This window comes from Lipotes vexillifer, unplaced genomic scaffold (assembly GCF_000442215.2).
Source record: "Lipotes vexillifer unplaced genomic scaffold, Lipotes_vexillifer_v1.1 scaffold1674, whole genome shotgun sequence".
Lineage (NCBI taxonomy): Eukaryota > Metazoa > Chordata > Mammalia > Artiodactyla > Lipotidae > Lipotes > Lipotes vexillifer.
This window is the reverse complement of record NW_006781722.1, coordinates 825,826-850,292: the sequence shown is the minus strand read 5'-3', so window position 1 is coordinate 850,292 and position 24,467 is coordinate 825,826. Positions and strand designations below refer to the sequence as shown.

General features: G+C 41.8%; 1 protein-coding gene across 2 annotated transcripts in view; it reads right to left on the bottom strand.

The window, feature by feature from the left end:
* Positions 1-16,770: 16,770 nt before the first annotated feature.
* DRD3 (dopamine receptor D3) overlaps positions 16,771-24,467 on the bottom strand; it is a 37,300-nt gene continuing 29,603 nt past the window's right edge. The window contains exons 4-7 of one of the 2 annotated variants that reach the window (XM_007454829.1): positions 22,977-23,173; positions 18,243-18,378; positions 18,096-18,143; positions 16,771-16,967 (exon numbers count right to left, since the gene is read on the bottom strand). In XM_007454829.1, coding sequence (XP_007454891.1) covers positions 16,771-16,967; positions 18,096-18,143; positions 18,243-18,378; positions 22,977-23,173 — 578 coding nt within the window. Of the gene's footprint in view, positions 16,968-18,095; positions 18,379-22,976; positions 23,174-24,467 lie in introns of both variants that reach the window. The other variant, XM_007454828.1, reaches the window with a different exon arrangement.

The following is a 24,467-nucleotide window of genomic DNA, read 5'->3' as shown; positions in this document are numbered from 1 at the left end:
ATATGGATAAATGGGAACTCATAAACTAAAGATGGGGAAGTAAATTAACACAACCACTTTGGAGAAAAATTTGATAATATCTACTAAAGTAAAAGATGTGCAAATCTTTTTACCAATAATTTCTCTTATAGGTTTATATCCTAGAAAAAATTCAGCACATATGCTCAAGGATATATTATAAAAATATTTGTTATAGCTTTTTAAAACAATAAAGATTTCAGAACAGATTAAAGGATTATCAACAGGAGAATGGTATGTTTATATAGAGTTAAAATGAATGATTGAACTAAACTTCCATGTATCAACTAATGTAAAAAAAGATTTTTCAGAGAATAGTACTTATATATACTTTTAAAGCATAAAATACAATACAATATGGATATATGTGTATGTAGCAAAGCATAAAACATGATGAAAATGATAAACATTTAATGCCAAATAGTGATTCCTTCTGGGCATACAAGGAGAAAAATGCTATAAAGATGATTAAGTGTTTTTGTAATGTACTCTTTCTTTTAAAATATCTGAAATGAATATAGCAAAATGTTAACATCTGATATAGCTATTAGGTGTAGTATTATTCTCTGAAGTTTTCTGAGTATTTGATACATCTTATGATATTTTCAAAAGTGAAATAAATCATCTAAGAAGACATTTTTAATCTCATGGACCACTCCCAGGGTTGCAGAATTTAGTGTTTCTACCAGCTGGATGTTTCAGTTCCCCTCTCTCAGCTCCCTGTCTCCTCTTTAGGAAGTTCGTATGAGGTCATGTTTGTGTAACCACCAGGGCAGCCCAAGGAGAACCAACTTTTTATTTGTTCCCTATGGTTTTGTTTTGTTTTTTTCCTGACAAGAACTAAAACTCATGTTCTATTTCCACCCCCCTGATGTTGCTCATGGACTGACATAATTAAACGAACGAGAAATTTGAGGTTTCTCCTACATTTCTTCAGAGTGAAACCTGATGAAGTTTGAAGGTGATGGTGCTGGGCCGAATGAGAATATGGGTGGGATGGCGTTACCAGGCAAGCGAGCAAGACTTGCCCTTATCTCCACTCCCCTCCCTCTATCTCAGTCTTCTGGACAGTTTTGTCTTTATAGTGTTTTCAAAAGTGAGACAAATCCCTTCTGTCTCTTGATAATTTCTTCCATCCTCCCCTCCTACACCGCTCCCCCTACCTCCAGGCAACCAATGATCCACTTTCTGTCACTATAGATTAGTTTTCAATTTTCAGAACTTTTTGTAAATTAAATCCTATAATATATACTTCTTATTTTTCCCTCTGGCTTTTTTCACTCAGCATAATAATTTTGAGATACATCTAGGTTGTGGCATGTATCTATAATTCTCTGTATGGATATATCACAGTGTCCATTCACTTCTTTTTTAAAAATTTTATTAAAGTATCGTTGATTTACTGTACTTGTGTATATTTACACAACTATATGTTGTGTTAATTTCTGCTGTACAGCAAAGTGATTCAGTTATACATATATATATTCTTTTTCATATTCTTTTCCATAATGATTTATCCCAGGATATTGAATATAGTTCCATGTGCTGTATAGTAGGACCTTGTTGTTTTTCCATCTTGTATACAATAGTTTGCATCTGCTAATCCCAAACTCCCAGTCCTCTCCCACCGCCCGCCCCCCTCTAAAAAAAAAAAAAAAAAAAAAAGTGAGACAAATCATCTAAGAGGCAGTAACATTTTTATCTCATGAAAACCTCCTATGTCCTCAGGCTTTAATCCCTATATGTGTGGGGACAGGGCATTTTTTTTTTGGTGGGGTGGACATCAGTACTTTTATCCATAGGGGAACTTACACATCTGAAGAAAGGTCCTGGAGTGACACCCCACTGTGTGTGGCCGCAGGTGGCGGCAGGCTTCACTGGGGGCGGAGGGGCAGATTACCAGTTATAGCGGAACTGACATGTCAGGTGGGCTCGTTAGTTACCAGAGAAACCAATAGAGGGTCACACCCTTCACCGCCCCTTTGATAAGAGCAATCACTAGCTGGGACCTGAGGTAAGTATGTAGGAAAGTCAGTCATATGAGTAAGATACAGGTGAAGCAGGCACTGGTCAGGCAGGGGATGTAAGGAGAGCAAGAGAACAAACATCCTGAGTGATCTGACCACACACTCCACCCCTACATATCCTGCATGACCCTTATAATCTTGGTCTGCCCCTCTTCTGTGATATCCCTGGAGTCAGGTATGTAGAGGGGCACTGCAACCAGATACCACAAATACAATACAGACAGGCTACCCCTGGTTTTCACAAACCCAGGGCCACCCCCATGGGGAGAGGTGGGGACAGGGCAATTCTTGATTTAAAAAACTCAGTTCTGAGACTTGTGTTTGCCAAGAGGGGGAGGTAGGGGAGGAATGGATTGGGAGTTTGAAATGAGCAGATGTAAACTATTATATGTAGAATGCATAAACAAGAAGGTCCTACTGTATAATACGGGGAACTATATTCAATATCCTATGATAAACCATAATGGAAAAGAATATGAAAAAGAATATATATATATATATGTATAACTGAGTCACTTTGCTGTACGGCAGAAATGAACACAACATTGTAAAGCAATTATACTTCAATAAAATAATTTTTAAAAGAACTCAGTTCTCAGCGTTCCTTGCTCAAAATTCTCCCTAAAGATTGTTCGTTTCTACCCACTTCCAACTCATAACTCCCATCCCTGATATTTTCAGGCAACATATCTATGTCAAGCACAAGTAGTAGATATTCTTGTATAGATAGATCATGGTTTCCAGTTTATATTTTCTTACGCGTGATGTTTTTTCAACAGCTCTGTAGACAGGACAGAGTTCATTGCCCTCACTGAGGAGGCTGAGGCAGAGGTTTACCCCTTAGAGTTTGCCAGCTGAAGAAGGTAGACTTTAATTGAAGTTGATAGAAGCAGAACAGTTAGGAGACGGAAGTCCCCAGCTGTCAGGGTTTACAGGCGGAGACAACCAACTCCCTGTAAAAGTGATTTCTTCACTTAGCTCCACTCATGAGTTTTCTGGAGGCAGGTGGTATTTGAGTCTGCCTGGTACGACAAAGGCTCACTCCAATACATGAACAGAAGGTATTTCAGTCCAACAAAAGCAGTGTCTGGAAGAGAAGCCCAGGGGTCTTACACAGATCCCAGAAGGAAGCAGGAAAACAGAGGGGGAAAAAGACAGGAGGGAAGGGGGAGGGGGTAGGAGAGTAAGTAACGGAGAAGAAAAAAGGTGTGAAAGAATTTGCTCCTAATTTGTCTTTATGAAAATTTGATATATGACAATTCCTACTTGAAAATGAGATAAGTAAATAATAAAATGAGATAAATTATTTGTATTACAAATAAACTCTTCACTTCAAAAGAGTATTTACCACAGGTGTGATTCTGTGATGTGAGACTTTAGAATGGAATATGACTTGGGGGAGGTGGGAGATTTAAACAATAAAATCCTTATTATAATATAACAGGAAATAATCCAGGGATAAAAGGGGAGACATCTAAAGAAGGAGGTGGTTTTACAGGGAGCTCTCTGCAGAGCTCAAGCTTTTAAAAGGACATGCACAAAAGACAGGGAAAGTGGATTACAGATGAGCTGGAACACAAAAGACTGTCATGAACCTTCAAAAACAGAATAAAGGAGGCTAAAGTTGGGAGTAAACCTAGCCTTACAAAAAGTGCTAAAGACTGCTGTAAGGACCCTAAAAGCTTTGTTATGGTAAGGAGAAAGCCCAAACATGGAGCAACTTGCTCTCTCAGTAAGTGAGACGGTATAATGTTAACATAAGTTAAGTAGTTCTTACTTTTTTCTATTGTTTATATTGCTCTGTCTTCACCGACATGCAAAAAGATGGAAAAAAATTGTATTTCTCTTAGCTAGTGTGGAAGGAATATTTTGATATTATCCCACTTGGAAAAGGAATGAAGATTCCCAGAGTCTGGGCATCAAAGACAGAAGAAGAAAAAAAAAAAAAAGACAGGAGAAGACTTGGAAGCCCCGAGGCCAAATTTGGGAGAAAGGTGGTGAGAAGATACAGGAGAAAGACCAACCCAGGAAGATGGTGATCTGCCCCTCCCCTCTTGCCCACTGGGCTCAGATCTTGGGTAAATTCCATTAAGCCTTGTTAATTGCTTAGTGTGAGTGGACTTCTTATGGAAATAGAAGATGGAACTCAGCTCAGTTCCCTAGGGGGCCTGGGGAAAATAAAAACCAACTTTCAAATGTAGGAACCAGAGGAAGGGGGTACCAGGATATACCACATTCAATTTTGAAAGGAAGGTACAAGGAGAATTGAAGTCCCGCATAAGTGAGAAATTAAGAAAACATGGGACCTCTCTTAGTGGATTTAAGTTTCTAGAGGTGGAGGAATTAAATGCCAGGAAATTGAAATAATGTGCTGTGCAGAGGGATTCCCAGTGCCTCTAGCAGTAATCCATTGGGGGTTACAGCAAAAGGGAGAGGTGCCTGAAGGCTGAAGGCTTTTCACACAGGGGAAGAGATTAGATTCTACCAACTATGGATCAGGAAGCCTGACATCGATTCCATTGCAAATGACTGGTTTAAGGCTAAACCGATCATGGTATTCCATTCCCCTTGCCAGGATGGATTTTAGAGGGTTACAGACTTAATCCAAGGATGAGGGGAATTCTTTTTAAGGGACAAAGCCTCAGGTAGTATGCCTGTCAAGAGAAATACTTTGAGGTAAGAATATATATCACTCACGGGCAGTAGTGAATGATTTGGCCAGTTGTTGCTTTACAACCTAAGAAACAGAATGTCTTAGCTAGTTGATGTCAGCCAACTTCTATCAGTGCTGGCACAAAAGGCACATTAATGCACTAGTAGGTAAGAAATGGAGCCACCATCCTAGCAAGGCTCACTGACCTTTATCACCAGGAGAAGACAGCTCTGCTCTTACATAATGGAGACAGAAAACAATACTCAGTTGCCCAAATATGATGGTAATGGACAAGTACAACAACCATGGCCTGTGAAATGGTAGCAAGGATGGAGGCTACGCATGGCCGCAAAACATGGGCTCCAGCTATCTAAGTCTGATCTAATTATTGCCACTGTTGAATATCCAGCCTACCACCAAAAAACACCAGCAGTGAGCTCCCAATATGGCTCCACCTCTTGAAGAGACCCATCAGCTCCTTAATGGAAAGTTTATCACAATGGGACCTTCCATCTTGTGATTCCTCTTGATAGGAACGGACACATTTTCCAGTATGGATTTACCTTTCCTGCTCATACAATCTTAGCCCAACAGTGCTTATGTGGTACTTGATCCACTGGAATAGAATCCTGACAAACATTACCTCAGACCCAGGTAATTGCTTGTATGGATGGAGGGATGGCCGTATGCACATGACCATGTGATCCACTGTTTCTATCACATATTACACCTCCCAGAAGCTGCTAGTCTAATGGATGTGCAACAGCTTTTTGGATGCACGATAGAGGCATCAGCTTGGAGATGATGCCTTCTGATGATGGGCACCAAACTTCAGACAGAGTATATACTCTAAACCAAAGACCCTTATATGATGCCAGTCCAATCAGTAAAATACATGGATCTGGGAAATGAGAAGTAGAAGTACAAGCACCACTGCTTAACATTATTCTCTCTGATGCGCTTGAGGAATTTTGTACTTCTTGTCCCTGCTATTCGGGACTCTGCAGATTTACAGGTCTTTTTTTAAAAAGCATTTTTATTGAGGCATATTTTACATAGTGTGTAATTCACATACTTCAAGTGTATAATTCAGTGATTTTTAGTAAGTTTACCAAGTTGTACAACCATCACAATAAATCAGTTTTAAAATATTTGTATCATTCCAGTAAGATCCTCATGCCCATTACATCTCCCTGCCCCAGGCAACCACTAATCTTCTCTCTTTCTCTATAAATTTGCCTTTTTGGACATTTCATATAAACAGAATCATACAATACATAGTCTCTTGTGGCTTGCTTCTTTCATTTAGTAAAAGTTTCTGACATTTGTCCACGTCACAGCATGTACAACCAGTTTGTTACTTTCCATTGTTGAATAATATTTTGTTGTACAGATACACCACAATCTGTATATCCATTCACCAGGTGATGGACATTTGGGTTGTTTGTAACTTTTGGCTATTATGAATAATGCTGCAAAGAATATAATGTGCAAGTCTTTGTGTGGATACTTGTTTTATTTACTTTTTCTTGGATAGATGCCCAGGAGCAGAATCACCTGATGATACGGTAAATTTATACTTAACTTTTTAAGAGACTGCCAAACTGTTTTCCAAAGTGACTGCATTATTTTACATTCCTATCAGCAATGTATGAGGATTCTCATTTCTCCAACTCCTCTCCAACATTTGTTATTGTCTGTCTTTTTAAAAATTTTTTAGTCATTCTCTAATGAAAATGATGAGTGTCTTTTTCATGTATTTATAAGCAACTTTTCTTTTTCAGTAAAATATCCATTAAAATATTTTGCCATTTTTAGATTGAGTTGTCTTCTTATTATTGAGTTGTAAGTGTTCTTTGTATATTCTGGATACAAGTCCTTTATCAGATATGTGTTTTGCAAATATTTTGCAAGCCAGTCTGCTGTTTCTAATTAGTGTCCTTTGAAGTGCAAAGTTTTAAATTTTCACAAGATCAATTTATCACTTTTTTCTTTTTTAGGGTGCTTATAGTGTTATATCTAAGAAATCTTTGTCTATCCTAAGGTCCAAAGATTTCTACCTAGGTTTTCTTTTAAAAGTTTTATTGTTTAGCTCTTACATTTAATTCTATGATCCATATTGAATTAATATGGGGGGATGGTCTAATTTCATGTTTATGCATATGAATATCCAACTGTCCTAACACCATTTGTTTAAAAGGCTCTCCTTTCGCTAACAGATTGCCTTTTTTTGAAAATCAATTAACCATAAATGTAAGGATTTCTTTCTAGACTTTTAATTCTGTTCAGTTATCTATATATCTACTCTTATGCCAATACCATATTATCTTTTTTTTTTTTTTTTTTTTTTTTTTTTTTTTTTTGCGGTCCCCGGGCCTCTCACTGTTGTGGCCTCTCCCGTTGCAGAGCACAGCCTCTGGACGCGCAGGCCCAGCGGCCATGGCTCACGGCCCCAGCCGCTCCGCGGCATGTGGGATCTTCCCGGACCGGGGCAGAACTCACGTCCCCTGCATCGGCAGGCGGACTCTCAACCACTGCGCCACCAGGAAAGCCCCGTATTATCTTGATAACTGTAGCTTTATAGTGAGTTTTGAAATTGGAAAGTAAACATTCTCCAATTTTGTTCTTCTTTTCAAAAATAATTTTGGCTATTCTGAATCTTTTGCATTTCCATATAAATTTTACAATCTGCTTATAAGTTTCTGATAAAGAAAAAAAAAAGAAGGTCTGCTGGACTTTTGAGATGGATTACATGAAATATATAGATAAATTTGGAGAGAGAACTGCCATCTTAACAATACTGAGTCTTCCAATCCAAGAACATGGGATCTCTAGGTCCTTGTTCATTTTTATTTCTTTTTAAAATTAAAAAAAATATATTGAGGTGAAATTCACATAACATAAAATTAACCATTTTGAAGTGAACAATTCAGTGGCATTTAGTACATCTATCAACTGTGCAAGCGCTACCTCTATCTAGTTCCAAAACATTTTCATCACCCCCAAAGAAAATCATGTACCCAATTAAGCAGTTACTCCCCATTCCCTCCCTACCTACCCTTGGAAACCACCAATCATTATTCTGTCTCTGTGGACTTATCTATTCTGGATATTTCATATAAATGAAATCATACAGTATGTGACCTTTATGTCTGGCCTCTTCCATTTAGCATTATGTTTTTGAGGTTCACCTGCATTGTAACATGTATCAGTACTTCATTCCTTTTTATGGCTGGATAATATTCCATTTTACATATATATATGTAAAATGGAATTATATATAATATATGTGGTATATATATTATCTATATAATGGAATCATATATACTATATATGTGATATATATATATATATATATATATATATATATATATATGAGATCCCCACACCTAGTAAAACAAGACATCTAAGTGATCTCATGCTGCTCAAGTTTGGGAACCACTGGTCCACAGTGTAGTATGAATTTGAGTGAAAAGACTGGAGAGTCCAGCTGGAAGGACACTGAGTTAGTCTCCTAAACTAACAACTCCAAACTAAGCGAGTAGTTAATAAAAATCTTTGATGATTATAATGAGTAGAGATAGGTATGGAAATGTAAAGAAGGAGGAATTTGTGAGGCTTGGAAGAAATTGCTTTTTGGGGTTTATTTGACACCTAAATGGGTCCTTCATAAAACTGATGTGATGAAGTTGATGAACAAATCGTTGCCTAATTATCTTTTTACTGTAAGAGTCTGAGAAAGGTTTTCAGGCATAATATTAGATTTTTTTTTAAAGTTTAAAAATATTCTAGGCTTCTGCTATTAAACCATATTACCACATCCATAAAGTTGAGGTAGATGGTGCATTTTATATATATATATATATATATATATATATATATATATATTGCAGCGGGGTACATACATAGGAGTGGAATTGCTGGATCATATAGCAATGCTATATTGAACTTTTTGAGGTAAAGGTCCTTGCTTTTAAAGGGAGAACATGTCCACTAGGGGATGAGAATCCCATTAAGCTTTAAGTTATAGTTTCCACCTAGTCATTTAGAGCTCCTTGTGCCAGGAGACCAACAGGCAAGTGATGGAGCATCCTGGATAATTGAATCCTGATCATTAGGAGAAGTTAGGGATGTTGTTACACAATGCGGACAGGGAAGAATACATCTGCTACCTGGATGATCCACTGAGGCATCTCTTTGTATTCCTTCGTTTATTTTGATGGTAATGGATAAGTGTAGCAGCCACGGCCTGAGAAAGTTGCCATGTCCCTCAGGATCACTCTACCAGGTAAGCCACCTGGACCAGTAGAGTGATAATCAATAGTGAGGGGAATCTAGAATAGACAGTAGAAAGGGAAATGATGAGAATTACCTTGTCTTTGAAACCATTTGCTGTGGCAGAGATTATAGTCCATTCCACTAACTTTCCATAGGAAGAGAACAACTAGATTCCTGAGGAAGCTGTTTCTAGAATTGACTATATGAGGAAAAGTGAAGCCGAATGGCATAAAGGGTGAACTGTAGTGGATCCTGTGGTGTGCCACCCAGATCACTCTTCAGGAATGAGGAATGTGTTCCCCCACTTGCTAGGAGTATTGACAGCTGAAACCTTTCAACTGAAGAGAGCTTCCTTGCCTAAGTCATGCCTCCTTCCCAGAGGTAGCCTGCATCCAATTACTGGTTGGGACCATAAACACCCTGATCCCTCAAGAACTCCCTGTAGGATCATCTATGATTTTTGTGTGACTGCAACACTATTCAATTCCTCCCTCTGCTGAATCCTACTTCCTTCAAGTATAGGTGTTGCTCCTTAAGGCATACCCCATTAAATTTATCCATTTAGGATGCAAATTTCCTTCTTAGAGTTTCAATATGAGCCCTAAGAGTCTATGCAATTTGAGTTGGGTCATTAAAAATGGAATATACCAATCATGTGGAATAATGAGTCCATGGTACTCTGAACTGGTTAAACAATATTTAGAAGATTGGATTCTATTTGTGGCCTCATATTTTTTTTTTTTTTTTTTTTTTGCAGTACACGGGCCTCTCACTGTTGTGGCCTCTCCCGTTGCAGAGCACAGGCTTTGGATGCGCAGGCTCAGCGGCCATGGCTCACGGGCCTAGCCGCTCCGCAGCATGTGGGATCTTCCCGGACCGGGGCACGAACCCGTGTCCCCCGCATCGGCAAGTGGACTCTCAACCACTGTGCCACCAGGGAAGCCCCTGTGGCCTCATATTTTAAGAGAAACACTAACAACATGGTTACATCCAGAGGAAAGCAACCAAGATAGACAGTGTAAGAAAATGTAACTTGAAGTAGAGATATAGGGATTGAAACTTTGGAGAATTGTCTTAATCGCACAAAGGCTATCATTGAGAAGATGGAACAGAGGAGAGAATAGGGACCAAAAGGTGGATTTTATAAGAAGGCAAATTTTGGCTTAAAAGGGGGCGGGATTTTCTAAGGGTAACTTGTTATATGTCTTGGAAAGAAGTGAGCCAGCTCCTTAATACAGCTGGGTGATAACGAATCAGAGATGTTAGAGAGAATTTCTACAATAACCAGGGGATTGGAGTAAAGTCCCCTCCAACTCTTAAATCCCATAATTATACACTGTGATGAATTGCAAGCTTTTTTAAAAAAAAATAAATTTACTTATTGGCTGTGTTTGATCTTCCTTGCTGTGCGCGGGCTTTCTCTAGTTGCAGCGAGCGGGGGCTACTCTTCGTTGTGGTGCATGGGCTTCTCATTGCGGTGGCCTCTCTTGTTGCAGAGCAAGGGCTCTAGACATGCAGGCTTCACTAGTTGCGGCACGTGGGCTCAGTAGTTGTGGCTTGCGGGCTCTGGAGCGCAGACTCAGTAGTTGTGGCGCATGGGCTTAGTTGCTCCGCACATGTGGGATCTTCCCGGACCAGGAATCGAACCCGTGTCCCCTACATTGGCAGGCGGATTCTTAACCACTGCGCCACCAGGGAAGCCCAAACTGTAAGCTTTTTAAGTCTTTACTATGGAGTTTTATGGAGTCTGCTCGAACCATAATGCAATACTCAATTATGTTTGTTTTTCTTAAGGGAAAAAACACCCTCCTCCACCTTAGTCAGTCTGAAGTGGTGCTACATGGAGTAGGAGACCATGATATTCCCTCAGCTTTCCTCCTCAGCCCCTAATTGCTGTTGAATTAGTTTTTTTTCTTAAGACACAGAGAAGCAACTAAGAGTTGTTTCTGAACAGTTTTGACTTTTATAATAAGCATATTTGTAGGCTTTTAGGGCTCAGAAGATAATTTATATCCTTCTAGAATTATTTTAACTTGTCTCATCATAGCTTAGGAATTCAGACTTATCACTTTTACTGATAAGAAAGTTGAGTTCCAGGAAGTCTGCAGATTTGACTCAGGGCCCCTAAAAGGACTATATGCCAAGGCTGAAATCAGACCTCTTATATTCTGAATGACAGAGCTTTGTACACTTCCCCAAGTCATCCAAGTTCCAAGTCCTCCTGCCTTTCAGATCAATTTCACCATAGCTTATGGATTTATTTGTGTTCCCACAAAAAGATATGTTGAAGTTCTAATTCCCCAGAACCTGTAAAGGTGACCTTATTTGGAAATAGGGTCTTTGCTGATGTAATTGAGTTAAGATGGGGTTATATCAGATTAGGGTGGGACCTAATTCAATGACTGATAAGAAGAGTGAAATTTGGACATGGACACACAGGAGAGAACCCCATAAGAAGATGGAAGCAGAGATTGGAGTCATGCTACCACAAGCTATGGAACACCAAGGATTGCTGGCAGCTACCAGAAACTAGGAAGAGGCAACGAAGGATCTTCCCTTATAGCCTTCGGAGAGAGCATGGCCCTGCCAACACCTTGGCTTTGGACTCCAGCTCCCAGAACTGTGAAAGAATAAACTTCTTTATTGTTGTTTTAAGCCACGCAGTTTGTAGTAATTTGTTACAGTAGCCCCAGGAAACTACTGCACCAGATCCAATGCACTTGTCTCAGGAGGGAAGAGATGGAGAAAGAGAAAAGCATGTTTGGCTCAGATGTCATGAGGAACAAAACTGGAAAGTCCTAAGGAATAGATGTGTTCTGTTGCTTTTTCCTGGCCAGGAGAGGAAGAGAGGCCCTGAGGTCACCTTAGCAAGTGAGCATCTGCCGTCAGTCTGGTGTTAGATCATGCCACACTTGTGTACTTGGCTGTGTGAACAGGGAAAGGGACAAGCCAATTGCCTAACAATCTGACTACAAATTCAGCCAAGTATCTTGGGCACATTTGGGGAATGAAAGACAAGAAAAAAATCAGTTTCAAGTGGGAGGCTGAACAGATTATGCCTAATAACTTGAGACTATTAGAGAATCAGTAAAGAGAAAGAAAGGTGGGCTGTGAACCAGATAGTTAGCATAGAAACAGCTGCTTAGGGGGGAAATAATAATAATAATATCAATGATAATAATAATCTCTTACATTTGTTAGAGCTTTGTAGTTAATAAAGCACTTTTAATATTAGCTATTTAGGGCTTCCCAGATGGCGCAGTGGTTGAGAATCCGCCTGCCGATGCAGGGGACACGGGTTCGTGCCCCGGTTCGGGAAGATCTCACATGCCGCGGAGAGGCTGGGACTGTGAGCCATGGCCGCTGAGGCTGCACGTCCGGAGACTGTGTTGCGCAATGGGAGAGGCCGCAACAGTGAGAGGCCCGCGTACCACACGCAAAAAAATAAATTAAAAAAATATTAGCTATTTAATCTTTCAATGGTCTATGAAGAAGGCTAGGTCTTCAGGTCACCATTTTACTAATGAGGAGGTTGGAACTCATAGAGGTGAAACACTTGCCCAAGGTCGCTTGTCCTTGCTAGTCCTCCAGTCTTTTTGATTCATTTCTGTCCATTGTTTTTCCCATAAGCTGGTCAGAGAAAACTTGGGTTCAGCCCAGCCCCCTCTCTGGGACACATCCATCCTCAGTGGCCTATGGCCATCTCTCCGCTCGTCCCAGTACCCAGCAGACTGCACAAAGCAGGGACTTGATGCACAGTGGTGGAGGCTGGGTGATTAACTGAGGTGAGTGTAGGTGGAGCGAGAGGTCCCAAGTCTTGTGCTTGGCACAGACTTCAGGTTCGGCCTCTGCCAGTGTGTGCTACAAAGCTGAGCTGCCTGGCATCACCCTCAACTAAGTCTCCATGGCAGGAGGTAGTCATGGAAACTCACTCCTTTTCTAAGCTGATGAGGAGAGAATTAGGTAGAAAGGAGGAATCAAATTAATTGCCTGTCATCCTCTCTCTGCTCTCTGTGTGTTGATTCAAATTAAGTTTTTTCAGTTTTCTGATGTCAGCAGATACCATACGATCAGAGCACAGGCCTGGGAGTCAGGATCTCCAGGAAACAGCCAGTTTTTAGCAAATCCCTTACCCTGTCTCTCTGTTTAGTTCTGACCCAAGCATTCAGAAAAACAAATCTCTCTGCCTGACCTCCCTTGATTTCTGACCTAAACTCTCTGAACTGCCTTATTTTAATCATCTTTGACTCTACAGACACCCAACCAGCCATCCCTCCTCTTGCAGAGAAAAGAGCAGAGAATTCGAATCGAATTCTGCATTTGCTGAAATTGACTGCAGCTCAGAGAGAGGTAGTTAAGTTAGTCAGTGATAAATGTTCTGTGATGCGCGTTGCCCACCTGGAGGAAAGTGGAGGCAAAATCTTGAGATTTTCTGTGAGAGGTGTCACCACCAGCTCAGCTGCCACCTGAGCAGAGCCAGAGGATGTCTCCAAAGATGCGGCCCTCTCCTTTCCTGTGCTATCTGTAAGATCTTTTCTCTACAGCCAGTTGGAATTATTTGAGATTCCTTGCATGTTCCTTGCTTGTTTGTTTCTTTAACTTTTCAGCGGTTTTCTCTGCCGAGAACACTCTTCCTACTTTTTCATTATGTCTCAACCCTGGCAACACGTCTGCGAAGCCTTCTCAAGGCAGAATATGGGATTTCCAGACACCATGAATTCCCTTTATTATAGATGACAAGCAGGTCATCACTGTACACAGGAATTCTACCTCCCCAGTGGTCTACAGGCTTCTGAAAGCAAGGACTATGTCTTCCTTGATCATGTTCCCAGCACCAAGCATCATGCTGAACACATAGAAGGTAATTAATCTATTTATTGAATAAGGGACTGATTTAATAAATGAGTGATGAATGGAATTTTTTCAGGATGGTGTCTTAGAAGAAGAAAATATTTACTGAGGTCTAGAATTGAAGGTTGATTGTAATCTGTTTGGATTTCGATGCTGTTTGCATTTCACCCAAGTAGCATGGACTGCTGTGAGGTGTCTTTGGGCTCCAGACCTGGTTTGCCCCAAGAACTCTGCTCTGCTTTATTCAGGCCAACATCTCTCCAGAGTCATACTGGCTCTGAAAGTAGAGAGCTCTGAGGTCAAGTGTACTGATTCATGTTGGGAATGTAGAGTTGGAAGAGATAGAATGCAGAATCCCAGGATGAAGAGGCTGAAGTGAGTGCTTGGGAGATGTGTTTGGGATTCCCCTAGGAGGCTCTTCCTGGATCAGAAGAAAATCCTGGGAAGGAGATGTTGTCTCCTAATAGATACTATCTAGGGAAAAAAGTGCCTCTCAGTTTAACGATGGAGATGACAATACGATTTTATCCTTGTATCTGTATGGAGTTTATAGCTTTTATGGGCTTCTCAGGGAGTGGGGTAAAGTAGAAAGAGCACTGAGCTAGGATTCAGAGGATTTGAATACTTGTGTATCATTATCCAACGATGGGACAACAATTCCTGGCCTCGCTTTCCTTTTCTGTAAATGAAGGAGAGGGTAGAACCAAATACTCCCTCGGGTCTGTTCCATGATTCTATAAAAATAGGTTATGCATGTCCCATGTGACTGGTTCAGAGGTTGAATATGGCAGGACAGTGAGAGTAATGCCTTGGGCTGGGTTCTCAGGAAAGTCTAAGGTGGCGGTAGGTGGGGCAGGGTGAGGCTCTCGCAGGGATCTTGCTCCATCTTTTTCTCCCCACCCCTTTGCCACTCTGGTGGGAGGCAGTGCACCACAGTGGTTAATTGCATGAGCTTGGGAATCAGGCAGGCACGCCCTTGAATCCTGGCTCTGCCACTTACTGACTGTGTGACCTGAGGCAAACTTCTTAACCTCCCTCTGTCTCAGTTTCCTTACCTACAAAATGATGTTTATCTTCCTAAAGTCATCATAAGGGTTGGATGACCTGATGTAAAGAAATGCAACAAAATATTTGCTATCACTTTTCCTCACAAATATATGAATACTGATGCTGTTTATATTTCTCTGTTTAAAACTCTGATTTTGACATGAAATTCTGTGGTCTTTCACCCCACTCTCCCACCCATTTGCTGTTTATTTTGCTTGAAAAAACTTAGGAATCATGTACTTTGACTTCTTCTGATATTTAATTGTCTCAGTCCCTAGTTCTGCTTGCACCATAAACCTGTTGAGCTAGAGGGCTCCAGCTACAAGAACTAGTGGGCAGACAGCATTGTTATCAACGATAATATTTAAAAATATTGGCATTAAAAGCATTCAGGAGTAACATAACTGACTCACTGTGGGGGGGTATATATGTCCTCCTTATACACTTAAGGGTTAGAGGAATAAGAAGGGGCAAGGGACACCTCAGATTCCATATAAAATTCCTGTGTGTTTTGAGGTTTTAACAGCATTGCAGGAGGTATCTGTCACGCCTATGCCCTAACAGGTCGTAACAGTAAATTTACTGAAGCTCAGGATGATAACATTTCATAAGTTATCTACAGATTGTATCTTGATTCTGTAATCAAGAAGAAATAGCTTCTGTAGGTGAAAAGGTAAATGTGAGGATATTCAAGTTTCTTATAAATGCAATTTTGAATGACGTTTACACATTGTTTCTATTATACCTTTAATCTCAATTGTGAGAGGATAATGTTTAGCATCTGCATTAGGACTTTACGAAGACTGTCCATATGATGGCTTTGGACAGCTAGTCTGTCTCAGTTCTTGTGTCCTCTGGCAGTTTAGGTGGGTCCCTACCACCCTTAGACAAGTAAACTGCCAAATACAGGAGCAGGCGGTGGGCTCCTTGAGTGCAGGAGCTGTCTTATTCAATGTCATATATCCAGAACCTGGGAGGTGAATGGCATCTTGTAGACACTTAATAGTTAATGGGTTTCAGGGTCTGAAAATATTGGATCTCTGTTAAGCAGGAGATGGAGATGCCTGGGTAGGAAAACCTCACAGCGTTATGAAAACACATCTAAAGCACGCTCTGAACCACAAGATTCAACAGTGTTGCTGTAGTGGGCATTGTCATTCCTTTGTCACTTAACATTCCCATCTTAAATTACTCTGGAGACTCTGAGAGTAAGGAAATGGAATCAAAGGGGCTTCTTAGCTAGAGGTAAAATACAGGGGGAGCAAGGTTTGAAAAGGAAGCCCAGGTCCCAGTGTGGGACCATGTTTCCCTCAGGGTGAGGAATTTCCCAAATCAAATGTAGCCAATCAGATTCTACAGAGAGGTGGAAGCATTGGCCTTGCTATTGCATTTCAGGATGCAATGAATGAAAGGAATGACCAAAGAGAGTGGGCCCAGGAAAGTACAAGGTTAGCCTGACAGTTAAAGTTTGAAGGAAGTGAGACTGGCTGTCTGCAAGACAGTTTACTGGCTGAGATTTCAAGGACCCTTGGCAAGTTGAGAATTATGAGATCTGTTCATTTTTCCTTCTCTATAATGAATCATGCCTCTGATGAAAATTGTGTTTGTGTGTGGAGTCATGTTCTCTCATCTTCTCGCCGAATTACTGCTTATCACTTGGGGGCCTCCGAACGACTTGAAGATTGCCAGAGTGAAGTCAGAGTTTAGCTGGGGAGGTAGAACTGTCTGTTCTGGAGGAAGCTGTTCGTTACACCTGCTACTCAGGGACATCTTGCCTTCAGGAACCTTCTTCCTGCCACATGCCAGCAGACATCACACTGCGTTTTGAGCAGGCCCTGGCCAGTGGCCCGGTGGCCTGGCAGCTAAAGGTGGGCACAGGGAGTCTTCCCTCCTCCTTCAGCAAGACAGGATCTTGAGGAAGGCTTTTCGGAACTCGACGTTGAAGGTGGTATAGATCACAGGGTTCAGGGCGCTGTTCACGTAGCCCAGCCACGTGGTGGCACTGTAGAGCTCTGGGGACACGTGGCATGCTTGGCAGTGGGTATTGAGAATGTGGGTCAAGAAGAAGGGCAGCCAGCAGACAATGAAGGTCCCTAGGTTGCAGAGGAAGAGAAAAACGGGGTCAGGGGTTTGTTTACTCCCTTTGTTGTAACGTGGAAATGAGTCACAGTTGTCTACTATACGGCAGCTACTACGCTGGAAGTTTCACATACCCTTTTAATTAGGCAACCCTATGAAGCAGGTGTGATTAGTCACTTTTTTTTTTTAGGTGAGAAAACTAGATCTTTGATTCATCCCAAGCCTTTGCTCCTAAATCAGTCTTCTGGTTTGATCTTTAGAGAGTCCTTCGCTAGTCTTTTCTACTTCTCAATTCAATTCAAATATTTATTTTATGTCTATCCATGCAAGACATGTTCCTAGGCACTGATAGGAAAAAAGACCTTAAAGATGCAATTCATATAGTTAAGGTTGTTGAGGGGATTAACATAGAGGTTCCCTGGATATGAGAAGTCCCTAAGACATGAGTAGTTTGGGGCTCGTCTGTGACAGTGAACAGGATATGTTCACCTTCACTAACTCTGTATGGTACCGCAACTTATCAATTTTTAATTTCTTTATTTAAATAAATTTATATTTTTCTACTATAAAAACCAGCCCTGATTTTATACATTATGGAAAACTGGGTAAGTATGCAAAAGTAGAAAGAAGTGAAATAATCACCCACCACACAAAGACAATCAATCACTTTTGACATCTGAGTGAATTAATTTTCAGTCTTTTTTTCCTCTGTATTTAAAATAATCTAGATGTTATAATACCATATGACAGTAGTCTTTTGGCATCCTCACATTTTTCACTTAATATTTTAAAATAGGTAAGCAGGTAGGAAATATCCACTATGTGCTAGATGCTTTTAATGAATCATTATCTTACTTATTATTTGATTTATCCATTATAATTCCAAGTGATAGACACGAAACACAGCTCAATTACGTGACTTGTTCGGGTTTCATAAATTTCAGTCTAGGTGTTTTGAAGTTCCACCAGAGTTAAGATTTATTCACAAACTCTTTTCATTTACATTATAAACATTTATAAATATTACAGTCGTTGGATTTCCAATTTCTGTTAAATATGGTTACCTTAGTATCCTCCACCAGCTCCACTGAACTCACCCTAACCCAACGTAATCCAACCCATCCCGACTTAACCTGACTCACCAAGCACCATGACCAGCATCTGGGTTGCTTTCTTCTCCCGCAGTGGCACTCCCCGAGGTTGCAGGGGGCCCAGCTTCAGGGATGTCGACAGCCTGCCGTTACTGAGTTTTCGAACCTCTAAGCTGAGCTTAGGTGCCATGGTGGGGCTGAGGGAGTTCCGAGTCCTCCCCTCCCTTTTCAATTCTCCTTCCCCTTCTTGGAAGCCTGGTCTTCCCAAGACAGTATCTTGGCAGATGCTGTAGTAGCGCTTCAGCTCCATGTGTGTCTGACCAGGGGAGAGGGGCTGTAGGTGTAACAAGAGAGGGTCCTGACATTTCTGGGGATATTGTTTATCTTCTGAATGTTCCTGAAAGCGAAACAGAATGCAATGAAGGAAGAAGGAGTCATCATTGTGTGAAACCTACGGAGGGTGCATCTGAGAGTGGTGGGCTCATGGGAAGTTAAGGTAAACAAAATCTGCTTCCGCCTTTACAACTCAAAAGCACCTGCCACAGAAAGAACATTTGAGAATCACAATAATCCCTTGAGGAGGGCAGAATACAATTATAGCCTGGCCTTTTTAAGGTAGAATGACCTGGATACACAGAGGAAAATGTTAAATGGCACCACTGAGATGTAAGCAGAAAAATCTGGAAAGTGGGAAATGATAAGACAAATGACTCAGTTTCTTCAACAAATAAATTGCAGTGACAACACCACCACCACTTACCAGGTATGGGTCTTATTTGAATTTTGATTCAAATAAACCAACTATAAAAAATCTGTAAGACAATTGGGGAAATTTGAACATTGACTGGATATTTAATGATAGTAGGGAATCATTATTAAATTTTTTAGTGTGATGTGGTATTGTGGTTATGTGTTTTATAAAAGAGCCCATATCCTTTAGAGAGTCTTAGAGAAATATTTTTGGCTGAAATGTTGTTATGTTTGAAATTTGCTTCATAACAATCCAGTGGGGGTGTGTGAATGTAGGTGGGAGTGTAGTTGAAAGAAGACGGGGCCATGAGTTGATAATTGCTGGAGCTGGCTGATGACTACTGAAGGCTTAGTTATATTTGTCTTTCTACTTTTTTAGTTTTGAAATTTTCAATAATAAAAAGTTAAACAAACCCAGGATTTTCATCTCAGCTTCCTACTTAGTTGATGCATCCTGGGCAAGTTAATTAAATGTCTCTGAGCCTCATTTGTAAAACAGAAAAGAAATGAAAAGAAACAGGTTTGGGATTAACAGACTCTGAGAGTAGGAAACTGAAGATACGTGAAAGTTTCTGGTATTTTGGGAGGACGTGTGTGCGCCAACGTCTGAACTTCTTTCCATGTTTGAAAAATCAGATGCTGTGTCAATCTTGAGTAGAAGGCAGGACTCCCCAGCACCCTTACCGAAGCCATAAAAGCTAGATATTCACTTTCCCCAACCTCCCCACTGGGCAGCTAGAACTCTGGTACCTGAACCAAGCCCAGCCAATTGGAGATTCGCACCTACAACCTCGAATTAGAGCTCATGAGGCAGGGAGACTTCAGAATTCATCTAGCAGTGGTGACAGTCAATGTTCAGTGTCCTAGGTATTTGAACCAGATTCTTCCTTAGGCATGAACAGCATCTTCTGAAGCTGTTTTTCAGCCTTCTCGTTGAGTCTGAGCTACTTGATATCCCTCCAGTAAATTCCTTTTTTACATAAGTTAGTCAGTGTCAACAACCAAGAACATTCACTAGTCTCTCCTTAGTTCAAGGCATCATAGTTTTCTAGACACACAGGGCTGGTACACTGTACAAACTTAGAAACATTGTTGAATAAATGAATGAAGGTAAGTGGGCTTCAAGATTATTTAGTGTTTTAAAAACTGTGCTCCACAGAGGTGTTTGTAGGAATTCTATCATAACATAGTTTTTTTTAAATTTGGTTTTCATTTTGATGGAATTTTCTAATAATTAATGTAAGTATACTGCGTTTTATCTGAATGACCATTTGTAACCAAGATTATATTTTATGATTGAGCTGGCATCTAGTGATCTTCTAAAAGATGCATTATTTCTGAAACTAAAGGACTAGGGACAAATTTTTGAGAGTGCTTATGAAATCTCAGATTTGGGACTTCCCTGGTGGTGCAGTGCTTAAGAATCCACCTGCCAATGCAGGGGACATGGGTTTGATCCCTGGTCCGGGAAGATCCCACTTGCCACGGAACAACTAAGCCCGTGTGCCACAACTACTGAGCCTGCGCTCCAGGACCTGCGTGCCGCAACTACTGAGCCTGCGTGCTGCAACGACTGAAGCCTGTGCGTCGAGAGCCCATGCTCCACAACAAGAGAAGCCACTGCAATGAGAAGCCCATGCACCACAGCGAAGAGTAGGCCCCACTCGCTGCAGCTAGAGAAAGCCCACACAGCAACGAAGACCCAGCACAGCCAAAAAAAAAAAAAAAAAATTAATGAAATCTCATATTTGAGAACACTGATCTAGTACAGCTTGTCTCCATTTCACAAATTTGGAAATTCAGTCATGTAGAAGGAAAGTGATTCTTCCAAGATTCTATATCGATGAGTGTATTTTTCAGCTCTCTCTGCAAACTTTTATCACAACCTCCATGACTGACATGAAGAAACATTGGATTGCTTTGGATCTGGCTGGCAGAGCCCTCCACTCCCAGATGTCAGGACAGAACCTAATTCTCCACTCTCCAGGCAATGCCAGCTTCTTGACTCTTCAATCTCTCCTCCGTAGTCAACGCTTTTCCTTCTTTTGGCCTTGGAGCCTTCTCGGACTTTAAATCTCTTATCTATTAAAAAAAATCATTTACAGCAAGAGTCTGTAACAGCTACATCCGGCCCGTGTAAAAGTGGTTAATTAACTATACGGAGATTAGACAAAGCTTAGACATTCATCATCATGTTTTTGTTGTTGTTGTTGTTGTTGTTTTTAATTTATTTATTTCGCGGTACGCGGGCCTCTCACTGCTGTGGCCCCTCCCGTTGCGGAGCACAGGTTCCGGACGCGCAGGCTCAGCGGCCACGGCTCACGGGTCCAGCCGCTCCGCGGCATGTGGGATCCTCCCGGGGCACAAACCCGTGTCCCCTGCATCGGCAGGCGGACTCTCAACCACTGCGCCACCAGGGAAGCCCTCATTATGGGTTTTTGAAGCTTCATTCCTAATATTTACTTGGCTGTGGAGCTCAGGGAGAGGAATACTGGTCTTTTATCTAACACCTTCAGGCTCCATGCAGCACTTGGCTTTCTTGGGGCTGGTTTGAATTGGAAGGATAAGAATCAGGGTGACTATGAAATTGTCTCGGTTTTCCCCATATTTAATGGCAAATACGGCACTTGAAAGTTTCCCATTAGTCTCCCTTTTCGGCTTTTCTTGGATCTGCCCATGTCTGTTTCAGCGATGCCCTGTTTCCTCTAATGCAGGTTGTTCTGGATGGTATCTTCACAACACATCCAAGACTCATTGGCTCTGGTCATTGGGATCTAGCTCAACAGTCCTATGCTTTTGGAATATTATTTGATAATGCCTATTCTGAAGCTCAAATCAGGCAGACTCAGATCTGTTATTTATTACAGAGGCAAGTGTGAGCTTGGCACTAAATTTGATTTTGGGGTGGAAGCGGAATTAAGTCAAGCCAATGTCTTGAGAAAGGGTCTCTTATTCTTTTCCTACAGTCAAAGGCATGGCTTACTCACCATTTTCCCCATGGCATCTGATGGAAATCTGGCCCTTATTGCAAAACTGTCACATAGGGTGCAACCGTAGCCAGGAAGACCAGGGTGGGTTGAAGGAGAAACAGTTGTGGGTTAAGCTCTATATAGTTGGGCCATATAGGTGACAATGCTTTGAATACAGTGTGTTCATACCCTCCGTCTTGGGTCCTGACCTCCTATTTCACAGGGGCCAATATTTTTGCTCTACACAAGTCTTGGGACTTTGAGTTCAAGGTTCTGATTCTCATTCAAGTCATTATAGGTTGATCTAGACATCCAATGTGTACCTGCCTTCAACATCAAACTCAATTCTTACTCTATGAAGCCTTTCCGGAGCATACTGACCTTTATCTTCTCATAACCTCTCCAGCATTTAATATTTAGATGCTTAGTTGTCTTCATCTCACATTTGGTAAACGTCCCAGTCAGTGTTGGGCTGCTCATTAATTTTGGGTGGAGGTGTGTTTTATTTACTTGTCTAAGATTCTAAGCTACATGAAGGCAGAGGCTGTATAATATTCCTGCTGTCTCTTCCCTAGCAGATTGCAAGTGATTGGTATTCATCCACTCATGCTTCAAGTACACCTTGAAGCATGTGCCAGGCACTGAAATGAGCAGAATTCACAGCCCAAGCAATCAGAAGATTTCAGTGACCTTCCTTTTCAGAGCCTTGAAAGACCTAAGAAAATGTGTCATAAGCATCTCCCATTCCCTCAGCTGGTTAGTGCCTCAACACAGAGGCAGATCTAGAAAGGACGAAGTTTCAATGGACCCCCCCCCCCCAGTGATTCCTGATGTAATGATCTGGCCAAAAAGTCCTGTCTGGAAACCCGACATCAGTGAACGGTAAAGCTACCACACTAAAACTTCATACCTGTGTGACAGCTGAACAGCTGGCCATTTAGGGGCAATGAAAGACTTTGAAGGGGAGCATAAGAAGCCCAGAAGCTATCCTATCATCTTGCTAAGTCAAGTGTGCTCTAGGGAACACTATCAATGCACTTTTGAGATTGGATTTCCTACCTTTAAAGCCTAGCCAATATCTGCAGATTAAAAGGTGGGTATCAGATGTGGGTCCCGGATGTGGCAGAACAGGCAAAAGCATGCACTGCTGGACACAAGGCTGGAGGCCACGGGGCTGGGTGCTGTCTTCCTTCTGCCCCTCCAGGGTGCTTACCTGTTGGGGGAAGCCGGGCCTGACACTGATGCACTGACTGTTCTGTCGAGTGAGGATCCGTTTCCGTCTCCTCTGTCTCAACACCACGTAGATCCTGGCATAGACGAGGACAGTCACTCCAAAGGGCAGGTAGAAGGACACCACTGAAGAGTAGAGGACAAAGTCAGGGTTGGAGATGGAGCAGATGCTGGGGTCTCCTGTGAGTGAGAGAAGGGGAGAGAGCAAAGTAGTTGGCCAAGTATGGGACCTCGGTGGGGAGCACAAAATATGACCTCACATTATGTGTGGTGTCTCCACCATCGAATCCACAGTGGAGCTTTGAGGAGCACTGGCCAATCCCACCTACCCCCTCATCATGTCCTGGTCTGTGTGCTGCCTCCTCCATGGAGGCTTCCTTGCTTGATTTTCTCAGTCAGGAGCGACTCTTACTCCCTTTATGCCCACAGCCCTTTACTGTGCAGTTAGCACACATGGCCTGATTGTTAACTCGTGAGGGTGCCATCTCAGACACCTACGTCGTCCTCTCGCTGAGACTAGGAGGTCTAATTCATCCCGATGTCACGCACCGTTCACTAAAAAGAAAATTTACCGATGATCACATGCCAGACACTACTCTACAATGGGGCTGCAAAGATGAATAAGACACAGTGTCCTCCCTTGAAGGAGCTCCCAGTCTAGACAGACAGACGATCCCTTCCGTATGCTGCGCTAAGCGTCACAGAGGAATGCGGCCTGGGAGGTGTCACAGAGCAACAGAGCAGAGGCTCCCAGGAGGGATGCGGCCCCCAGAAAAGGGCCTGCCTGTGTGGAGGCATCAGAGGATTGTTGCATGCAATGAAACAAAGGAGGAAGGCTTCTTTGTTTAGAATGCCAGGTCCCCAATTTTGAATCTGAGTTGTCGGGCAGGTGGTGGCTGAGTACAGGCAAGTCTATTTTTCGGCGAATCCCAGTACTGCTCAGGGTTGAGACGGGAAAAGGGCCAGTAAACCTACTGTCATCATGGGCAATGTGAATCGAGGCGCATCCTTGTCCTTGCTTTATGTCCTGAAACGCTCCTGCCCTTGATCCTTAGGGGGCCCTGCGGCTTTGTCCTTTTCACTAGCAGACGTTGAGATCCCTCCAGTAGCCAGAGTAAGGCCTACAACTTGCTCCATCTTGAAAAAGAAAGTGGAAGGAAACTAATATCTTCCAGGTGATTCCAAGGGCTTTAGACACATTATCTTACCTAATAAATGTGCAACATGATGTAGGCAGGTACCATTACCGTCTCTATTCTCAGATGAGCAGACTAAGGCTCAGAGCTATTCAGTAAGTGGCCTGACATCACACAGTCTGGATGTGTTCCTCCAGCCATTTTGACCCCCAAACCAATGTTCTTTCTATGATTTTGACTCTCCACCTCCCTCTACTACTGGGGCACGACAAATTTGCACTTTGTCCTGCCAGCAACAGGTATTGGCACATCCAGCCAATCTTTTTTTTTTTTTTTTT